The sequence below is a fragment of the Eretmochelys imbricata genome, chromosome 2, assembly GCF_965152235.1.
Source record: "Eretmochelys imbricata isolate rEreImb1 chromosome 2, rEreImb1.hap1, whole genome shotgun sequence".
In the NCBI taxonomy this organism is placed as follows: Eukaryota; Metazoa; Chordata; order Testudines; family Cheloniidae; genus Eretmochelys; species Eretmochelys imbricata.
This window is the reverse complement of record NC_135573.1, coordinates 142964634-142986534: the sequence shown is the minus strand read 5'-3', so window position 1 is coordinate 142986534 and position 21901 is coordinate 142964634. Positions and strand designations below refer to the sequence as shown.

Here is a 21901-nt window from a genome sequence, read left to right as displayed (position 1 = left end):
TTTCCGCTTCCAGAGCACACCCTCATTGCATTAGGTGACCCTGCAGCATCCCTCTCTGAGTTTCCTCTCAGTGATTTAGCCCACCAGCTAAGACATTAACAGAAAGCCTACCCCTTCTGGGATGTAAAAGTCCAAAAAACGAACACAAAAGAGTCTTCACACCAGTTTCAAACTGGGCTCAGACCTTCCTTTCTCAGAATCATAGAATCATAGAATATCAGGGTTGGAAGGGACCGCAGGAGGTCATCTAGTCCAACCCCCTGCTCAAAAGCAGGACCCATACCCAATTAAATCATCCCAGCCAGGGCTTTGTCAAGCCTGACCTTAAAAACTTCTAAGGAAGGAGATTCAACCACCACCCTAGGCAACGCATTCCAGTGTTTCACCACCCTCCTAGTGAAAAAGTTTTTCCTAATATCCAACCTAAACCTCCCCCACTGCAACTTGAGACCATTACTCCTTGTCCTGTCCTCTTCCACCACTGAGAATAGTCTAGAACCATCTCTCTGGAACTACCTCTCAGGTAGTTGAAAGCAGCTATCAAATCCCCCCTCATTCTTCTCTTCTGCAGACTAAACAATCCCAGTTCCCTCAGCCTCTCCTCATAACTCATGTGTTCCAGACCCCTAATCATTTTTGTTGCCCTTCGCTGGACTCTCTCCAATTTATCCACATCCTTCTTGTAGTGTGGGGCCCAAAACTGGACACAGTACTCCAGATGAGGCCTCACCAATGTCGAACAGAGGGGGACGATCACGTCCCTCGATCTGCTCGCTATGCCCCTACTTATACATCCCAAAATGCCATTGGCCTTCTTGGCAACAAGGGCACACTGCTGACTCATATCCAGCTTCTCGTCCACTGTCACCCCTAGGTCCTTTTCCACAGAACTGCTGCCTAGCCATTCGGTCCCTAGTCTGTAGCTGTGCATTGGGTTCTTCCGTCCTAAGTGCAGGACCCTGCACTTATCCTTATTGAACCTCATCAGATTTCTTTTGGCCCAATCCTCCAATTTGTCTAGGTCCCTCTGAATCCTATCCCTGCCCTCCAGCGTATCTACCACTCCTCCCAGTTTAGTATCATCCGCAAATTTGCTGAGAGTGCAATCCACACCATCCTCCAGATCATTTATGAAGATATTGAACAAAACCGGCCCCAGGACCGACCCCTGGGGCACTCCACTTGACACCGGCTGCCAACTAGACATGGAGCCATTGATCACTACCCGTTGAGCCCGACAATCTAGCCAACTTTCTACCCACCTTATAGTGCATTCATCCAGCCCATACTTCTTTAACTTGCTGACAAGAATACTGTGGGAGACTGTGTCAAAAGCTTTGCTAAAGTCAAGATACAATACATCCACTGCTTTCCCTTCATCCCTTTTCCCTTCACAGAACCAGTAATCTCATCATAGAAGGCGATTAGATTAGTCAGGCATGACCTTCCCTTGGTGAATCCATGCTGACTGTTCCTGATCACTTTCCTCTCATGTAAGTGCTTCAGGATTGATTCTTTGAGGACCTGCTCCATGATTTTTCCGGGGACTGAAGTGAGGCTTACTGGCCTATAGTTCCCAGGATCCTCCTTCTTCCCTTTTTTAAAGATTGGCACTACATTAGCCTTTTTCCAGTCATCCGGGACTTCCCCCGTTCGCCACGAGTTTTCAAAGATAATGGCCAATGGCTCTGCAATCACAGCCGCCAGGATCTGGTCTCTCTCAGAACTCTTCTGCCTGCTCTCTGGGCTCAGGTTTCACTCTTTTGGTGTGCTTCCTTCTCCTTCTGGAGCAGCCACTCCCAAGCCTTCTTCCTTCCATCTTTCCCTGCTTTGGCAGGCCACTCCCAGCCTTACCTGGCTGGAACATTTTCTCCCATAGACAGTGGCGGATTAGTCACTGTGCCCAGGGGCCCCGACCAATTGGGGGGCCCCAGAGAAATGGGCACCCCTGCACTCCAACCCCTCTCCGGCAGGAACGCTGGGTGGGTGGGAAGGGTGGAGTAGGGGAAGCCCCTGAACCCCGACCCCTCCCCAGCAGGGTGTCAGGGAAAGTCCCAGTGCCTGGACCCCAGCTGCGGCCTTGGGTCTGGAGGGGCTCTAGCTCCATGCCACAGTCTCAGGGCTGTGGGAAGTCTCACTCTCCGTCGCTGCCCCGGGACCATGGTGAGGGGGGAAGCAGGGGACAGAGCTTCTCTGGTCTTGGAGTGTGAGGGGGGTGGAACTGCAGGCAGAAGGGGTGGGGAGGGACACCTCCCCAACTTGCTCTGGTCCAGGGCCCCACGAAACCTTAATCCACCTCTGCCCCTAGTATCTCAGAGTCTCCTGCAGGAGCCTTCCTGTTCTCTGCAGCTCACAGCAGCCTTCTGCAGGCCTCTGCTGAAGCCTCTCCTCTCTTCCCACCCAGGCCTCTGCCTTATCTATCCCAGAGGCTTGACAGTCATGTAACTCAATCTTCCCTACCTGGGAAGGTGAATTGGCTGTCATAGGTGAGACTGAGCACATATCCCTTTAAAGGGACCCTGTGACAAGGGCCAAGACCTTAAACTGGCATTGGAGAATGAGTGGGAGCCAGGAGGACTTGAACTCAGTCTGATATGCCCTTGGTGGCCTAAGCCATTGAGAAGGCAGGCAATTGTTCTGCTCCATCTCCATCATCTTTGGATTCAGCTTCAGGTACAAGGATAATGAATTCGAGTAATCCAGCCAGATGACGACAAATGCAGGGATTAGTGTGGCCAAGTCCTCATCTATGAGAAAGGGACAATGTTTCTAAGCAAGTTGGAGGTGAAAAGATATTTTTGGAAACTGATGCTGGTCATTCAAGCTTAGTGAGGGGTCAAAAACCCTGAGGCTTTGCACCATATTAAAGAATAGCGGCTGGGATGGAGACGTTTTGGCTAGATTCTTCAAATCATTTCTCCTGTCCAATTTACATCACTTGGTCTTGCCTGAGTTTAGGTTGAGCCAGCTGCTGTTCAGCCACAAGCTGATATCTTTGAGGTATTCTGATATTTTAATGCTGGCAGTGGTTGCAACAGTATTCACTAGGGTTGCTTCCTCTGAGTACAAAAACTGGGACACATCTGGGATGAGACTAAGCCCATAAAACAGTACACACTGCCAGCTATCTAGAGCACCCTTACAGGTTTTCCATGACAGCTACCTCAAAAAAAGGATGACCCTGGGAAAACCTGGGTTGGTGGCAACCCCACTATTCACACTGTAAATGCTCCCATGACTATTTGTAAAGTTCTTTTTATTATTTACCCAATATATTTGTACAATTATGAAGACTTATGGATACTTTCTGAACAGAAAAAAATTACTTCTCTTGTTTATAAAATGTAGGTTAATCCAATCTGAGTATAGAAATAACTGCATGTGACATGAAATGGCAAATACTCAAAGTGACCAGTTCATTAACAACAGGCTAAAATTTGTCGACATAAACTACCTCAATCACTATCAGTAACAAATTAGTATAACTCATGAACCCTTTGTGGATAATTTTCAGAAAGAAAAATGACTCCAGGTAAATTTCAGATAATTCATGCACAGAATAAAGGGCTACACTTATCAGTTAAAATGATTGCAAATGAATAATTTGACCAGTTCTAGTTATTGCTGACATTTGGAAAGTACCATGTTTAGCTTGTAGTTAACAGAATGGCAGATCTCCACATAAGTGATTAAAGACAAGAAATCACTATTACTGGAGCTTTTTCATTCTAGATCTTATTCTCCAGTGACTTATGGAGTCATTTATGACTGTGCAAAGTGAACTTTAAATATTATTATTCTCAATTCGTATAATTTTATACCCACTTTGCACAGGTTGAAATGATGACACAAGATAAAAGGCAGTGAAGAATCAAGACTTTGTGTTCAAATTACCCAGTCCAACAGCCATGGGTTTATATTATTCTCTCCCCCCCCCCGCCCCCTGTTTTTAAAATTATTTCAAATAGAAGATCATTTGGATGTTCTGACATGGATATGTGACAAGATCTAGAAATGCAATTATATCTGAAGGACTTTAAATATTTGGCAGAACATTTAAAGATATTCTACAGAATAAACAACATTGGTGAGAAAAATAGCACATAGCTGACATTGGGCACTGAGGTTTATAATAGCAGCAGGTAAGGAGCAGCATTCAATTTCTGGAGGTATTACACTTCTGAAAGGCTTGGTAGCTCCTAGTTCCTAGGCCTGAGGTGAGTGTGGGCAGTACCACTTTCTATACCAGGGATAGTCATTGCTCTCTCCAGTGTAGGAACCTCAGTTTGTGAGGGGAACATATCCAGGCCTCCCATCCCCACCAGTCCCATCCAGAAACACTCCAACTGGGCATGCTATATGAACACTGCCTGCAATGCTGGCCAGGCATCCTGCCCCCACATTTGTGTTTTCCAGAGCTGGGAACCAGATTATGTCTGAATCATGTATGGTTGTACCAAGGCATAAAGAATTCCCTGTATCCCAGCCCACTTCTATCACACCTGAACAATGAGTGGTATAAATCAACCCTATATGTTTAAAGTTAATGTTTTAACCAATGAGTGTTTACTTTCTTTACAATGCATTGAACATGGAAAGTGCTATGTATATATTCTTTGAAATGCTATCTTAATGATAATAGGGAGAAAATATTAGCTGTCCAAATATCAAATATATTATAATTCCAATATTTACCTTTTTGATTTCTGAATATTAAAGGGAAATAATCTCAATAAAGCAGAAATTTAAGAGAGGGGTATCATTAATATATTTAGTAGGAGTATTAGTACAGTCACAGGGTAAATGCTATCCACTATTTAGCCAAAAGAATGGAATATTTATTTAAGCCCTGCAAAATAATGTATTATGGCAAGTGCAATAATACAATGTATTCAGATTTCCTAAAGCTACATTTCCCTACAACAGTGGAAATAGTCACTGGGAAAGGAACAGAGATTAAGGACACTACCTTCTGATGGTTTCAATCGCAATTTCTGAAAAAAATGCAAACTCTTGGAACTACTTTTAGGATGACATTATTTCAGTATGCACTGTATCTGAGAGACTAACACAGAGTCATACAGATGGCAGAATATTCAATGATAATACTTTTTACATGCCTGTTTAAAAAGACACTATCAAGGCTGGAAAGCCAACAAGGCACAGGGGGCACCTTTAAAATATTTCCATTTTGCTGCTGCATCTGGATAACAGTCCCATAATATACCTTGTAGTTCCCTATACTTAGTACAGGAAATACATAGGGAATACTGCAGTAACATTATTTAGTTATAAAGCAGATAAGATGGTTACTTACCTGTATCATAAGTGCTGTTTTTTGAGATGTAGGTGCAGACATGTATTCCATTCAGGTATGCACGCGCCCAGCACACTGAAGCCAGAGAACTTTGCCTAGCAGTATCTGTAGGGGCAGTGTTTGCACCCTGTGGTTCTAGCCCTCTCTTGGCTAGTTAAGGGTAGTGCCACCCCAACTCTCCTCAGTTCCTTTGCACTGAACATCAAGAGTAGAGATGCTGATGCAGAGGGGATAGAGGGTGGGCCATGGAATATATGTTGTAGGGCTTGCTGGAGCCCTAGGCATAGCTAAAAATATGAACCAAAGTAGGCCGTGTTAGAATAGTAGCATTAGGTAGCAACTAACCATGTGAATAAATTACCATCCTCTTAGGAATGTATCAGCTAACTGCATAAATACATTCCTAAGAGGATGGTACAGGAACACACAGACCCCTTGTAAGATAAGGATGGAATGACAGGATAATGGACGAGGCGGGTTTGTTGAACAATCAGGTACAAGGTTGGTAATTAACATCTGGAATGTAGTAAGTAACTTTTTTGTATTAATGTATAAAAGGAGAGTAATAGGAAAGGCAGCCTTGTATTATCCGAGGAGACAGTACAATGTTGATGGAGCTGATACCTTGTCACTGACAAACATGTGTTATTGTACTCGTAATCCACTATACGGGCACTGAGACTGTGCTTTGCTGACAATAAACCTGGCCAAGGCTTCACCACCGAGCCAAGCCTGTGGTCTTTCTTTATGATTAACACTGAGGTCTGCTGAATCACCAATCTACAATCTACCCAGGTGCGGAAACACCAGAGCTTCAGAAACAACATGGGAGCAACACATGTTTTTCCAGATGTGGGTGCAAACAGCAGTTACAATACAGGTAAGTGACCATATTTACTTCTTTGAGCGATTTCAGAAGTGAGGCATCTGAGTGGAATACACAAGCAGTACTTATAGGAAGTGGGGCTTGCAGTCTACTTAAACAATGATTGCAGGACCACCTTCGCAAAAATTTGCATCTGACCTAGATCCAGTGATAATCACATAGTGACTGGTAAATGTAAAGAAGACCAGGTAGCAGCCCTGCAAATATCCAATACTGAAACACCACTGAGGAATGCTATCGACATCACTTGGGCCCTGATTAAATGAAGGTATTGTCTGAGCTACTTCCTATGCAAATGTAATGCAGGAAGTTATCCATCTGGAAATCATTTGCACCAAGACTGCCCGACCCTTCATTCAGTCTGTATAAGAGACAAAACAGACAGACAATGTGATGCCCAAAAAGGCTTAGTTCTGTCCAGGTAGAATGCTAAGCATCACCTCCCCCCCGCAATATATAAAGTTGTTGTTCATCCATGTTGGAGTGCAGTTTAGGAAAGAAAACCAGTAAATACATCGTTTGTTTAATGTGAAACCACTTTCAACAAAAATTTGGTTGCTGCTGTAGGACCTCTTTTTCCTTGAAAACCTGTGTGTACCGGGGCTGAGCGCTGGATGCAAAACTCAGGAGAAAGAGGAAGAGATACAGGAGTCTTAACTGATACTGAGAAAGTCAGAGAACCAACATTGCCTCAGACAAGCTGGAGCAATAAGAATCAGTTTGGTATGATCCAACTTCAGTTTGAGAATGACTTGTACAATGAGGCAGAATTGGAGGGAAGGCATCCATCAGAATCAATCTCCTGTTCTATATTTCAGGAATTCACAAGATTTACGAGTGAAAAAATTCAAGAAAATAATCCCAAAGGCTCCAACCCGGCTGACACGCATATGTGTAACTTCAGGTGAGTAATCTCATTGAAGCCAATGGGATTCTTCATGTGAGTAAAGTTATACAAGTACTTGCAGAATTGGGGCTTACACCTAGAATGATTGTTAAATATTTTAATTAATGGGCAAATCCCCCACCCCATTTTCGAGTTAGGTAAAGCAAAATATAATATATTGAAATGGAATTACTGAGACAATAAGAATGCAGGGACACTCTACAGTTACTAATACCTCACTGTCCAGTTTGACTCCTAAACTCAGAATTTCCAGGCTGTTTGTCAGTGAAAAAGATGTTCCATCTCAGCTTCTCATCTCCTTTAAAAAAGCAAAACAATTCCAAAACACACAGGAAAGAAAAGGAAAAACACTCAAAAAATATGGACGCAAAACTTTAGAAAGGGAATATATATATATATAAACATATAAACCCCACAATTATATATACATATAAACCCCACTATTTTCTAACCCTTTGACTTGTTTTCCACCTTCTTCCTGTCCTGTCCTAGAGCTTGCCTCTGTTTCATTCCTCCCTATAGGTCAATTTTGTCCCCAGAATATAACTATAGTACATTTGTTTTTTTCACTACATTACATTGAGAGAACCCTCCCGAAGCCCTCCCCTCCGAATTGATTTTTGAAACATTAAGTAATTATAAAGGACATCATGCCACGGTATGGGGTAAAAGAGTCACAAAGCACCAGTTTGATACAGCCTCATGTGCCATTAATTCTGAAGTCATGAGTGAGCGAATTATAGAATCATAGGATTAGAAAAGATTGCAAGGGTCATCTCGTCTAAGCCCCTGCCCAGATGCAGGATTTGCTCTGTCTAAACCATCCAAGACTGGTGGCGATCCAGCTTCCTTTTGAAAACCTCCAGTGAAGAAGATTCCACAACCTTTCTCGGCAGTCTGTTCCATTGTCCTGCTGTTCTTACAATTAGGATGTTTTTCCTGAAATTAATCTAAATCAGTTATGCTGTAGTTTGAACCCATTGCCTCTTGTCCTGCTCTCTATGGCAAAAGAGAACAACTTTTCTCCATCTTTTTATGGCAGCCTTTCAAGTATCTGAAGACTGCTATCATAACCCCCCTTGATATCCTTTTTTCCAAACTAAACATACCCAGCTCCTTCAGCTTTGATCATAGCTTTGATCAGGCTTCCCTTCCACCCCTTTGATCATCTTTGTTGCTCGCCTCTGGATCCTTTCCAGAGTCAAGGTCATCCCAGACAAGTGTCAACAAAACTGTAACTACCCCACCGCACCATCATGTGTATACAAGAGACAGAAAACAATATTTAGAAATGTTTTAGAGTTTTTAAAACTGTCTGTGGTATTTCTATCCACCCCCTGTTAAGTCAGGCTCTCATGACTCAAACTGTATAGCACGTGGAGGGCTGGTTTCTGGTATTTTTGCAGTGTAATATATAAAACTGTTTGCATAGCTCTGAATGAAGGTGGGGAAAGATTCCATGGTCCTTCTCATGAGTGCGATTGTTTTCCTTTGTTGACACATACAAACAGGACAGTCCAAAACTTAGAATGGAAAACCTAAGAATTAGTTTTACAACATGAAGCACTTGCTACAGGCAAAATGTCAAGACAAGAAATCACTGGCCTGTCCAGTATTTGGGTGGACACAACATCCCAAACTGTTCTGTCATTTCAAATGCATGCTGTACAATCTGCAGAAATGTTTGTGCCATCAGAGCTAATGTTATCAGGCTCAGTAAGGGAAAAGGCTGCTGTGAACTACACTTTGGAATGCAGTCTTGAAGTAGGAGAGTCTCTATACACAAACAAATCCCTAATTGTGAAATGTGGCAATCCCTTACTATAGTTCATACCATACTTTTTTCATGATATTCTGAAAGAAAGAAAGAAAGAAAGAAAGAAAGAAAGAAAGAAAGAAAGAAAGAAAGAAAGAAAGAAAGGAAGAAAGAAAGAAAGAAAGAAAGCCTTTCTGGCCTATCATGTAAATGATAGTTTAAAAAAATCCCAAAGAAATTAAATGCAACTATTAGGTTTAAACCAAGGTTTTGGCTCACAGTTCATATTGACAAACTTAGTAACATTAAAATTAAAGCTGAACCTCCATCCTTAGCTCTAGTTATGTGCATGTTCTCCCACTCTCTTTCTGTCACAACTACAAGGTGCCAAGTGGCTCCTATGAGAGGCTAAGTGCCCTCAATAGCTTTTGAATTCAAGAAATGGTTTTGCCTGAATAAGGACCGGAGGACATAGACCTAATTTATCAGCATGAAAGGTGCATAAAAAGAGCATATACCTTTTAATGAATAGGGCTGTTTGTTAGCCAGCCTCAGAGGCTTAAAACTTGGGGGCCTACATTTATCAAATCAGTTATAACAGAAAGCACAGTAAACAAAATTAAAAACCTGGAGACAATCAGGAACTGTGAGAAGTTACATAATTCTAGATACTCTCATTATGATGGGATCAAATCTCTCTCAATGCAGCAATAGCAACCCAGTACAAAAACAATTCAAAACGTATTTTGGTGATCCAATTTCTAACATGGGGGATGCACAGGATAAACAATATTTTGTATGGCTATGATTTCACTAAAGATACTATAATTTATTAAATTGCTTTGACTATACTTGTCCAAATCCTTGGGGTGCTATAGCCCATTAAAGTCTTTTATTGCACAGCATATGTTTGCAGTACAACAATGAGTAAGGTTGATATTACATGATAGTGCACGAGGAAGCACTGTCTCAACTGAAAACACCAAATAATAATATAATGTCATAATAGTCCAAAAAGAAGCAGGGTCCTAATAAAAGATCGATTTATTGATTGGATTCAGAAGTATCTAGAGAAAGTCACATTGTAGATTGAACCACAATGCTCCAAAGAACAAGATGTTTTCATTAAGGGTTTTCATTAAGAAGCTGTAATTTTGGAGATTTATAACAAGAAATATGGATCCTGCTCTCTCTGGAATCAATGGGAGTTTTGCCATTGACTTCAATGAGAGCAGATTCAAGCAAATAGCTGTTGTTATTTTAATAAAGAGCTCTTTCCCTAAAATCTCCATACTTGTTACTATACTAACTATAAAACCAATCCTGAAAACCATTGTTGACCTGAGTAGTCCCCCACTGATGTCTATAGGACTAGTTCTGTGAGGACTAATTATATGAAGAAGAGTTTACAGGAGCAGCCTATATACTCGCTATTACTCAATTCAATTGTTTTGTATCTGAATTTCAATCAGTGGAATAATGTAGTCAGTGACTCACTCTGTAAAGCAGTGTGCATTAGAAACAGTTCTCACATTCTCAAATACCTTATAAAAGGTTAGGACAAAAATTCATTCTCTACTAAAGTCCTTATAGACAAGAAGACAGTGACATTCTCAACGGAATAATATTTTCTTTCATTTCTGAACTTCAGGGCAAAAGGCTAAGTAGGAAAGCTTTTCTAAGGATAAATTATTTAGGGGTGACCTGAAAAGGGATTTATCATCCAATTCTTGCTGGCTGAAGCAGTAGGGGAATGAGGGACAAAAATAAATATAAAAAATACCAATAGTAATAATAATATGTGGCATTTGTGTAACATCTTCCATACAAAAATATCCCAAAACACTTTACAAACTATGGGCAAGATCATAGTCTATGCTGCAAAAACCAAGAAAGAGGCAATGAAACTCAGCAAGACACCACTCTTGGAATCTCTAGCATATTGTCGCACCAGGGGAAGTGGGGTTTTCCCCTTTAACCTTGTGGAACAGGCATGGGGGAGGAAACCTCCATTTGAAAAGTTAGCCCCTTTTCATGCAGAGGAGACAGAGCCTTGATTTTTCACATTTTGTACAAAAGAACCACACACACACAAAATGCATGGTGTTTAGCTTATCTACTTTGGATAGGTGAAGGGCACAGTTAATGCTGTCAAATTACAAACCCAGTTCTCCAGCATGGTTTAGGCATTTCAGACCTGATGCACAGACCATTGAAAAGGATCTCCGACTTTCTACAGTTTTCTCAGAACCATTAAGTCGTACCTGTGGCCAGATAGATGATATGGAAAAGCATGTCCTTGCCCTGCACCACATCCACTGCCACATGGGAAAATCGGCTGTTGTCCTCCATGAAGTAAGGAATTGGAATAACTGGCTGAACCACCTCATGCATTAGAATAAATTTTTGGGCATCCTGAAGATTCCTCTCAGTCAGATTCATGTACAGACCCTGGTCCATTGTACCACACTGTAAATAAATAAAAGTATATATATATATATATATAGTAAAATAAATCTTAACACCCATATGAAATCTTAGAACCATGTTGTGGCGACATCATCAGAAGACCCAACCACATCAGCCACACCATCAGAGACTCATTCACCTGCACGTCTACTAATGTTATATATGCCATCATGTGCCAGCAGTGCCCTTCTGCCATGTACATAGGCCAAACTGGACAGTCCCTATGTGAAAGAATAAATGGACACAAATCGGACATCAGGAATGGTAACATACAAAAGCCAGTAGGAGAACACTTCAATCTCCCTGGACATTCTATAACAGATTTAAAAGTAGCTATACTTGAACAAAAAAAAAAAATCAGAAACAGACTTCAAAGAGAAACAGCAGAACTAAAATTCATTTGCAAATTTAACACCATTAATTTGGGCCTGAATAGGGACTGGGAGTGGCTGGCTCATTACAAAAGCAGCTTTGCCTCTTCTGGAATTGACACCTCCTCATCTATTATTGGGAGTGGACTACATCCACCCTGATCGAATTGGCCCTGTTAACAGTGGTTCGCCACTTGTGAGGTAACTCCCTTCTCTTCATGTGTCAGTATAATAATGCCTGCATCTGTAATTTTCACTCCATGCATCCGATGAAGTGGGCTCTAGCCCACGAAAGCTTTTGCCCAAATAAATCTGTTAGTCTTTAAGGTACCACCGGACTCCTTGTTGATTAAGTTGTAGCATAACTTCAGAAAAAGGTAAGTTATGAAGAATAATTCTTTCCATCCCCTGTCATCCAGTCCCAGCATCCTGCAGTCAGAGGCTTAGGGACACCCAGAGCATGGGGTTGCATTCCTGAAAATCTTGGCTAATAGCCTTTGATTGACCTATCCTCTGGGATCTTATCTAATTCTTTTTTAACCCAGTTATACTTTTGGCATTTACAACATCCCCTGGCTGTGAGTTTCACAGGTTGACTGTGCGCTGTGTGAAGAAGTATTTCCTTTTGTTTGTTGTAAACCAGCTGCCATTAATTTAATTGGGTGAGCCCTGATTTTTGTGTTTTGTGAAGAGGTAAATAACACTTCCTTATTCACTTTATCTGCACCATTCATGATTTTATAGACATCTATCATATCTTCCCAGTCTTTTTAATCTCTCCTCATATAGAAGCTGCTCCATACCCTTCTCTGTACCTTTTCCAGCTCTAATATATCTTATCTAATATGTATCTATATATCTAATAAAAAGAAAAGGAGTGCTTGTGGCACCTTAGAGACTAACCAATTTATTTGAGCATGAGCTTTGAGCTGTAGCTCACGAAAGCTCATGCTCAAATAAATTGGTTAGTCTCTAAGGTGCCACAAGTACTCCTTTTCTTTTTGCGAATATAGACTAACACGGCTGTTACTCTGAAACCTGTCGATATATATCTAATATATCTCATCTAAGCAATAGGTTACATACCACAGTTAGTAATTCTGCAATTTCATATTTTAGTTCCTTCAGAACTCTTTGGTGAATACCATCTGGTCCTGGTGACTTAGTACTTTTTAATTTATCTATTTGATCCAAAACCTCCTTTATTGACTCCTCCATCTGGGACTGTTCCTCAGATTTCTGACCTAAAAAAAATGGCTCATGTGTGGGAAACTTCCTCACATCTTCTGCAGTGAAGACTGATGCGAAGAGTTCATTTAGCTCCTCTGCAATAACCTTATGTTCCTTGAGTGCACCTTTAACACCTCAGTTATCCAGTGGCCCCACTGACTGTTTGGCAGCCTTTGATGTACTTACAAAGAACATTGCTATTAGTTTTTGTGTCTTTTTCTAGTTGCTCTTTAAATTCCTTTTTGGCCTCCCTAATTATACTTATACTTATTCTGCTCCATGTGAAATCTTCACACTCAAAATACCAATAACTCAAAAGCTCTCCATATAAATATAGACTGATTCTGCAGTTAGCTAACCCAACTGGTGCTCAGTCTTTTCAGCCTTAGAGTCAACCATATTACTACAAAAAGGGCCTGGGGCTCTAATCAATAATTTGGGGCAGATTCTCTGCCCTGTTCTGCTTCATTTGCATCACTCAGGCAGCACAAAGGAAGTGGAAACCGCCCGCAAGTCCCCTGCTGGAGATTCTACTTCAATGATGTAAAGATCTTTTGACTCCTAAAAGGCATCCATGTGGTCTTCTTTCAACACCTTCATTAAATTCTACAAGTCAGACATACAAACATCAGCATTAGGTGAAAGGTGCTGCACACAATAGTATCTCAGTAAAAACAGGTTAACTTTGTAAACTACTAATATTATATAGTCTCCCTTTCTATTTCTCCCACTGGAGCCGCATTGCTGATAAAAGAAAAGGAGTACTTGTGGCACCTTAGAGACTAACCAATTTATTTGAGCATCAGCTTTCGTGAGCTACAGCTCACTTCATCGGATGCATCCGATGATGTGAGCTGTAGCTCACGAAAGCTGATGCTCAAATAAATTGGTTAGTCTCTAAGGTGCCACAAGTACTCCTTTTCTTTTTGCGAATACAGATTAACACGGCTGTTACTCTGAAACCTGTCATTGCTGATAAAATCGTATTGTTCGGATCTGTGGAACTTTCTGGGCAGAAAAATAGGAAAATTTATCTGTACTTATCTAAATTTTTTTCTTTTTTAAGAAAGTTTCACAGATTTCCCTACCTTTGGACTAATTAGTTTTACAATATGGAATCAGGGGATGTACAGTGTTTTAGCTACACTACAGCTAACAAGTTTAAATGAAGGGGCACAAAGCTTCACAAACTATTTTTATTCCCTGTTACACTGAAGCACCTATTGCTTTTGCTACAGTAAAATAGTGAGCACTTTAGGGAGGCACTCCTTATACCTTTCAATGGCAAGCGTGGTTGTACCTAGGGTTGCCAACATTGTAAATCGACACCTGGTCACCCTAGTTATGCCCTCAAAGCTGTAAAAGGGCTGAAGACTTTGTTAATATCTGTGGATTTTCTTGCACAGAAAGATACACTATTTTCTGACCAGGGATTAGGAAAAACATTCCTGCCCTTTTCTGTAAAACAATGCTCCCTCTTCACATTGTTCTGGCACAGGTGAAGTGGACAAGAGTATTGCAGCATGGTTACCCTTGGGCTAGATGCTAATTTTAGCCTCACACTTGAATACATTGTTCCTCTCTTATAGACTTGTGAATATCAGGGGATCAAAACTGAGCCCTTATACTGCTACCCTTCAAGATACATCAGCTTTTCAAACCACATCATGCTTTTGGGTGAGCACAAACATAGTGTATGTGGTGTTAGCTGTGACCACTTAGAGTGACCAGTAGGGGACATAGAGCAAGGGGGTAAGAGTCTATGTGAACAGGAAACAAAGTCAGTTTTGCATTCATCCCAACCACAGTGTGCTGGGTCTCTGTAATCTCTGCATGGTATCAGAGTGGGATTGAATAAAGACCCAACAGATCAGAGAACATCCCTGAAGAAAGGAGAAAGTACAGGAAGGTAAACAAGCAGGCCCTCTAGCCCAGCCAGAATAGTGCACAGAGCTAGCAGTACAACAAGCAGAGAAAAGGCTTGAAAACACAGAGAATCCAGAGAGAACTGCTTTGGTGAGTAAGGGATACTGAAAATAAGGCTATGTGGTCCACAGCAATACCAGCTTGCTTCCTTAAAGGCCACACCACCTTACTCCCTACAGAGGCAAATAAACAAACAAAAAGCCGGGGGAGGGCAAAAAGTGGAAAAACAGCAGAGATGCCAACATCTGATCCCATCTTTTCCCAAATACCCCCCTCCCCACAACAGAATTTGATGTCCAGCACCCTGAGGGATGGCCATTCTGGGTAAGCAGATTCCAGAGGTTCCGTCTGGTTTCTGGCTTATACTAGCAACCAGAGAGGAGACAATACCCTGCTCTGTACAGTGGGACTAGCAGCAGACAACATTATCCTTCCAAGAAAGCTCATAGCTGTTCAGGTGAAACAGCTCAATAAAATTAAAGAAGTACTGGAGAAGCATTTCATGTCACAGCACAATATGATTTTTGAGCAAGCACAATTTCACTAAGCAAGAGAAGGGCGAGTCAGTGAATGATTTCATAGCAGCCCTGCACACCCTAATCCAGAACTACAGAGAGTAGTTGGCTACAGAGAGATGTACAGAGATGTGGCTACAGAGAGATGAGCAAAGAATTAATCAGAGACAGGCTTGTTTTAGGGCTGAGGGACAGACCAACTATTAGAAAGACTCCAAAATTATCCTAACCTAACATTAGAGACAGCCAAGAACATAGTCCTCCAAAATCAGTTGATAAAGAAGCAACAGACTCTTCTCAGGAATAACTTTGAGTAGGAACCCAATATAGAAGCCACAGACATGGGGAGCAAAATATCTCAGGAGTCCCAGGAACAATACCTACCCAGTTCAATATAAGTACAAAGGAATACAGAGGGGGTTATGCTAACATGGAGTAAAGAAAAAGAATACAACAAGAGCAGGAAAGAATACTCATAGTGTGGCAAACTACCGCCCAGCCAACGGCTTTGTCCAGCAGGAGATACCACATGCAGGAAATGTCTAAAAGGCAAACATGTAGCAGTCTGCTGGTCTCAATGCATGGTAACACCTGTCTTTCAAGACAATGACCTAAAAGACATTGAGATAGCCCACTTGGACCAATCGGATATGACCATAAAACCCCCCATCGAGCACAACAATCACCTTGGGAAACCTATAAAATAAACTTCAAAATAGACAAATGTGCTGATGTAACACTGATTCTAGAATCACTTCATAGGAGGATGAAAACATCAACTCTTCAAGAGCAAAAAAAAAAGGCTATGGAAAGGCCCAGTACAGTCCCTATTAAATGTGAAAAGGAATTTTTTGGCCCTCTAAAACTTGGAGAGAAGACCACATCTCATGAAGTTTATGTTTATGTTTAGATGGTCTACACATTGCTATGTTTGGCCTCCCAGCAACCACAGCCCCCAGGCGTGGTTATATGTCACCACTGGCCTCAAAGCTTAGATCAAGAAGAGGTTCTCAATATTCTTCCAAGTACTAGAAATATTAGTGGGACAATACCACATTAAACTTACACCAAAAGCAAAGCCATTTACTCTGTGACACCTAGAAGAGTCTCCCTCCCTGTATTGCCCAGGGTGAAGGCATATCTTAGCTGCATGGAGCAGATGGATGTCATTTCCAAAATAGACACCCAAGGTGAATGGAGTGCAGGCAGGGCAGTGGTCCCACAACCAAATGACAAAGTTCTGATGTGTGTAGATTTTACCAAGCTCAATGAGAATGTCTGCAGACAGTGACATGTACACCCATGTATTGAACATCTCCCTGGACATCTTAGTGAAACAAAAGTCTTCCCAAAATTGGATTTCCAGTGTAGGTTTTGGCACGTACCACTAGCGGCAGAATCTGCACTGCTAAAAAACTTCATCAACCTTTTGGGACTTTTTGTTTTAGTAGGCTACCATTTGGCATATTTTGGTCCTATATAAGCCAAATAAAACCAGGACAGCTTCATCTGACAGGGGCAGTCCTCCTTCAGGAACAATCACCTTCTCTGTGGCACCTAGCAGCACATGAATCATTAGCACTCACCAATACAGAGCAGCACTACACACAAATTAAAAAAAAGATGCCCTAGCCACTACACATAGCCTTGTGAATATTTCAGAGACTTTCTAGTGGGCACAACATTTCATGTGGAAACTGACCATGAATGCCCGCAAGAACTGAAAAAGAAGCAAGATGAATTACTGAGTCAAGTCATGACTCACTGCAAAGAAGGCTGGACAAAAGAGATAGTCTGAAACCTCTGTGAAACCATGTTGGGTGGTTTCTGGGGATCTTACCCTAAACCAGCTGGTTATCCCTACATCAGTGCAACAGGAAATCCTTGACAGACTGCATGGGAGACCCCAAGGTATTACAAAATGCAGGGAGAGAGTTAAATAGTCTGTTTGGCGGTCTGTACTGAGCAAACAACTACAACAGAGAGTTGAGAAATAGGATATTTGTGCTCACACGAGAACCAATCCGTTGGAAGTATTACTACCATCTGCTCTACCAGAAAGGCCATGGCAGAAAGTTGGGATTGATCTTTTCTATCTGGACAATGCAATCTGTCTTTTGATGACTGATTATTTCTCAAAATTCACTGAAATTGCCAGATTGCTTAACACCATATTGTGATCATGCTCTTCAGGGTCCAAAGACAACTACAGGGCAGACTCGAGTAGGGTGCAAAAGTCCACTGGGTTTTCTGAGGCAGTTCCCCACACACCATGGGAAGAGCTTCCCTGCAACCATCTTGTTAGGCCCTTCAAACCTTTCTCAGGAAGCCCAGTAGTCTTTTTATAAAGCAAATATTCCCATGAAGATAATAAACTTAGTAGCCCTGTGCCAGGCCTCCCTTCTTCTGGAGGGGTTATGAAAATCAGCAGTCTCTGCAGAGATTCTGGGCTGCTCCTTTCCCCAGGAAGCAAAGGATAGGTCTCTCCTCTTCCCTGGTCAGCCAGCTAATGAGACATCCTCTTCCAATTTTAACTGCCCTTCATTACCTGACAGTGAGTGCAGCTATAGCAGGGTGGGGCTGAGTAGGCTCACAAAGCTTATAACCCTTGCAGGCTCAATGTGGGGTTGGCATACCTGATCACACACATCAAGTGCAGTTATGGGGAGGATAAAACCCATATTTCAGGATTCCAGAGCAAGTAACCTCTGACAATGGTCCTCATTTTTCCTCTGAGACCTTTAGGAGGTTTCAGGTACTTATGCTTTCACTCATGTCAATCCAGTCCACAGTCTCCTCAGAGTAATGGTGAAGCAGAACGCACAGTAAAAACAAAATAAAACAACTTCTTTCTTAAATCTTCAGAGTCTCATCTTGCCCTGTTCGTATATGGCTCAAAACCTGTAGCAAATTGATGTCCACTATGCCAACCATCTCTTTCCAACTAGATTCTGTACAATACAGCCTCATCACCATCTGTGTCTTCCAGATCTTACTGCAAGGAGATATCCAGCTAGGGAAAGATGACCTTATGTAATCCTCCAGGAAGACAGGAGATCTTGAGAAATCAAGAAAGTCAGAGGATGAGTAGCCAAATATCTTAAAAGGACAGAATAAATCTCTGCCAAAAGGCTGAAGATTCAGGCAGTCTACCCTGTCCTTCAGAGGGATGTCAATTCTTGTTTAGTTTTGATATTTTATTCCTGTTAAATGTTGTTTAATATAAAGGTTTTATCATTCTTCTGTTTTCAGAAAGGGGGATGTGGTATTAGCTGTGAATATTTAAAGTGAAACCTGTCACTAGGGAGCAGTGAGCAAGGAGATGAGAATCTGTGTCAACGGAATATAAAATTAGCCTTGCGTTCATCCCAGCCAGTGTGCTTGATCTCTAATCTCTCTCTACTGTGTACATAAAGTTTGATGAGGCAGATGGAACTTTAGTTTTTCATGTATCAAGAAGCACAGCTTTAATACAGGTTTCAGAGTAGCAGCCGTGTTAGTCTGTATCCGCAAAAAGAAAAGGAGTACTTGTGGCACCTTAGAGACTAACAAATTTATTTGAGCATAAGCTTGAAGTGAGCTGTAGCTCACGAAAGCTTATGCTCAAATAAATTTGTTAGTCTCTAAGGTGCCACAAGTACTCCTTTTCTTTTAGCTATAATACAGTGGAAACTTGGGCCCGGAGTTTACAATCCGGTCTGGGTGGGTGGACCCCTATGCCCACACAGAGCCTAACTTAAGATAATGTGACTGCATGGAGATGCATTGGATGCAATGGCAGAATCAGGGCTTTTTATTGTACGACTAATATCACATGATTACATGTTTTGAGGGGGGGAGGTCAATATTTGATTATTTTCATGAAGCTCTTATAAAATAGAATAAACTTTAAAAACTCCAAAATTTTGGATGGAATTCCATGTGATGTTCTGGATGTTGTGAAAAACTGAAAATACGCTTTTTGTGAATCTGGGAAGTGGATGATTTGTCCCTCAAAGGCCAAACGGTCTAGAGATTTTTGAGTAGTGGAGGGACTTATCATTCTTTTTCAAACTTAGGGGTGCGAATGTTTACAGAAAAGTGCCTTATTCCCTTTTTTTCCTACTCCTGTGAATAACTTTCAGTCCCCCACAATTTCACAAAAATCAAATTTCAGGGGATGTAAAATTAGCCAAGCTATATTGATAAAAAGTGTCCCAGTAAATACCGTTTTTAAAAGCTCACCAGTTTTATGCAATATTGTTCTTAAGTTGTCTTTTCTTCCTTTGGCTAATTTGGGCAAAAGGTAACAGAAGGATATATTGTGCCAATTATCAATGACACTGTTTCGTAATGTGAACCAATCTCTATATAGTGCAGTTCATTTCACATATAGTGCAGTAATGTGAACCAAACGCTATATAGTGCAGCTCATTTCACGGATATCTATCTAAATAGATTTGTTTACCTGGTAACTGGACTGGCTCCAGATACAGAACTCCAATGACTTGTCTCACAGTCTATACTTCGATACCTTTAAACTGTGCTACATTTTAAAGAAGACTGTTGTGGACTAGTGCCCTCCCCTTCTGTGTAAGTACCTGGAAATTAGGGTTGGGATTGGGGTAAGGCAGCCAGGCAGAGCGGGAGTTCTCCTGATATTTGAATGGTCCGCTGAAGGCCTGAGTTATGGCACTCAAGTTGAAAACACAAACTGCTGAGGCAGCTATGCTGTTCCTGAAAAACAAAATAAAAACATGAGATAAATGAAGACATCAAGGAATCAATTAACTGCCCACAAAAAGCAACATTTCCCCTCATTAACTCTGCAACTCTATTAGTACTTCACAACATGGGTGGGCCCAGCCAGAAAGTGGTCAGGGACAGGATTCAAATGCTCACAGCAGCACACCACCGGCATCCTGGTTGGACTTAAAAGCTGTTCTGGCCTAGCAGTCAAGGGTGGGAGAGTAAATCCTTGAAAATTTGCAGCAGCCCCAATGAATATAAGAGGTGGCAACTTGCTCACTACTGCAATCAAGCTCTTCATCTTCAAAGCACTTTATAAACATTAACTAGCCATTCTTACTACACCCCCATATGACACATACTGAAAGTATCATCATCCCCACTTTTTAGATGGGAAATCTAAAAATGGGTAAAAAGAAAAGGAGTACTTGTGGCACCTTAGAGACTAACAAATTTATTTGAGCATAAGCTTTCGTGAGCTACAGCTCACTTCATTGGATGGGTAATAATAATGGGTAAAGTGGCTTGTCCAGAATATTGACGGAGCTTGGACTGAAACTAAGAAATTCCTGCCTCCCAATCCTGTTCTTTTACATACTTCATTTCACATATCAAAGCCACCATTATTCCAAATAAGAAGGGCATCTCACTATCCATCAATATTTCTCCTTTTCTAATCAGCCAGTCGTATTGTGACAGGGGCTAAGTCTGTTCCCTCTGAAATACTCCCAAGTTCCTGCAGGATCAGAAACCAAGAGATCTGCACTCAGGCCCACATCTTCCACACAACACTATCACTATCCCAACAAAGTGCCCACTGGCTGGCAAAATAAGCCCATAAGGAGGTAACTTGAACTGAACACTATAAACTCACTGACTCAAAGAGTTAAACCCTGGCCAACCCAGTTATACCATTCTCCTATTTTCATGTTGAAAATGAGACATAAAGTACAACAGTGTGCTAATTCTGCATAGTGTAAACAATATAGATCTGTATACAGTAACTACGAGAACCTAAAATGGGACTCAGCTGCAAATTACAACTTTGTGTTGGCATAAAAACGTAAATAAAACTATCTCCAGAAAGAACTGCAGTATTTGGGGGTTTTAAAATATTTATAAAAATGCTTTTAGCAGAAGCAAAATAAATTGAATGCCCAACAGCTAACAGTGAATTAAGGTTTGGAATTACTCTTTTAACAATACACATAACTCATGGAATTAAACTCCTGATTTGTCCTTTTTTCACAATGTTAGATAAATGGATAGATAATGAAGCAGGCAGACAGTTACACAAACTTCCACTGTGGGGAAAAGTGCTGACAAGCGGTCCACATAGAATTTATTTCTTCTAACTTACTCTGTTGTTCAAACAAGGCTTTAGAAAGCAAATCTACTGTTTAAGCTTCAAAATGTTATTGTTCAAATGTATCGGGAAGAGAAAATAATCCTTGGGGATCAGACCTGCCAACGACTGAACAAGCAGTGTAGCGGTTTGGATTTACAACTATGACAAAAAAGCACTTTGACTCCTTATGCTTGTCAGGCTTATTGCAAAAAACAAAAACTAGTAGATGAAAGAAAGTAAGTTTCATATTATCCATTTGTACACAGGCAATTAGCATCAAGTATGCTAAAACGTCATCTGAATTACTGTAACAGGCCACCTGCTCATCATTTCTGCATCTCCTGGAGCCCATTAAGGACCTAACTCATTGTAGATTCTGATTGTCTGAAAGACAGCCTGCTCATGTTTATACAATATCCCTTCCACATGTAGAACCTGAGGGGATCTT

The 21901-nt window shown here is 41.3% G+C and overlaps 1 protein-coding gene across 1 annotated transcript in view; it reads right to left on the bottom strand.

The window, feature by feature from the left end:
• SEMA5A (semaphorin 5A) overlaps positions 1-21901 on the bottom strand; it is a 460689-nt gene that overhangs the window by 189413 nt on the left and 249375 nt on the right. The window contains exons 8-9 of the mRNA XM_077809175.1: positions 19958-20093; positions 11131-11335 (exon numbers count right to left, since the gene is read on the bottom strand). Of these exons, the coding sequence (XP_077665301.1) occupies positions 11131-11335; positions 19958-20093 (341 nt within the window). The remainder of the gene's footprint in view (positions 1-11130; positions 11336-19957; positions 20094-21901) is intronic.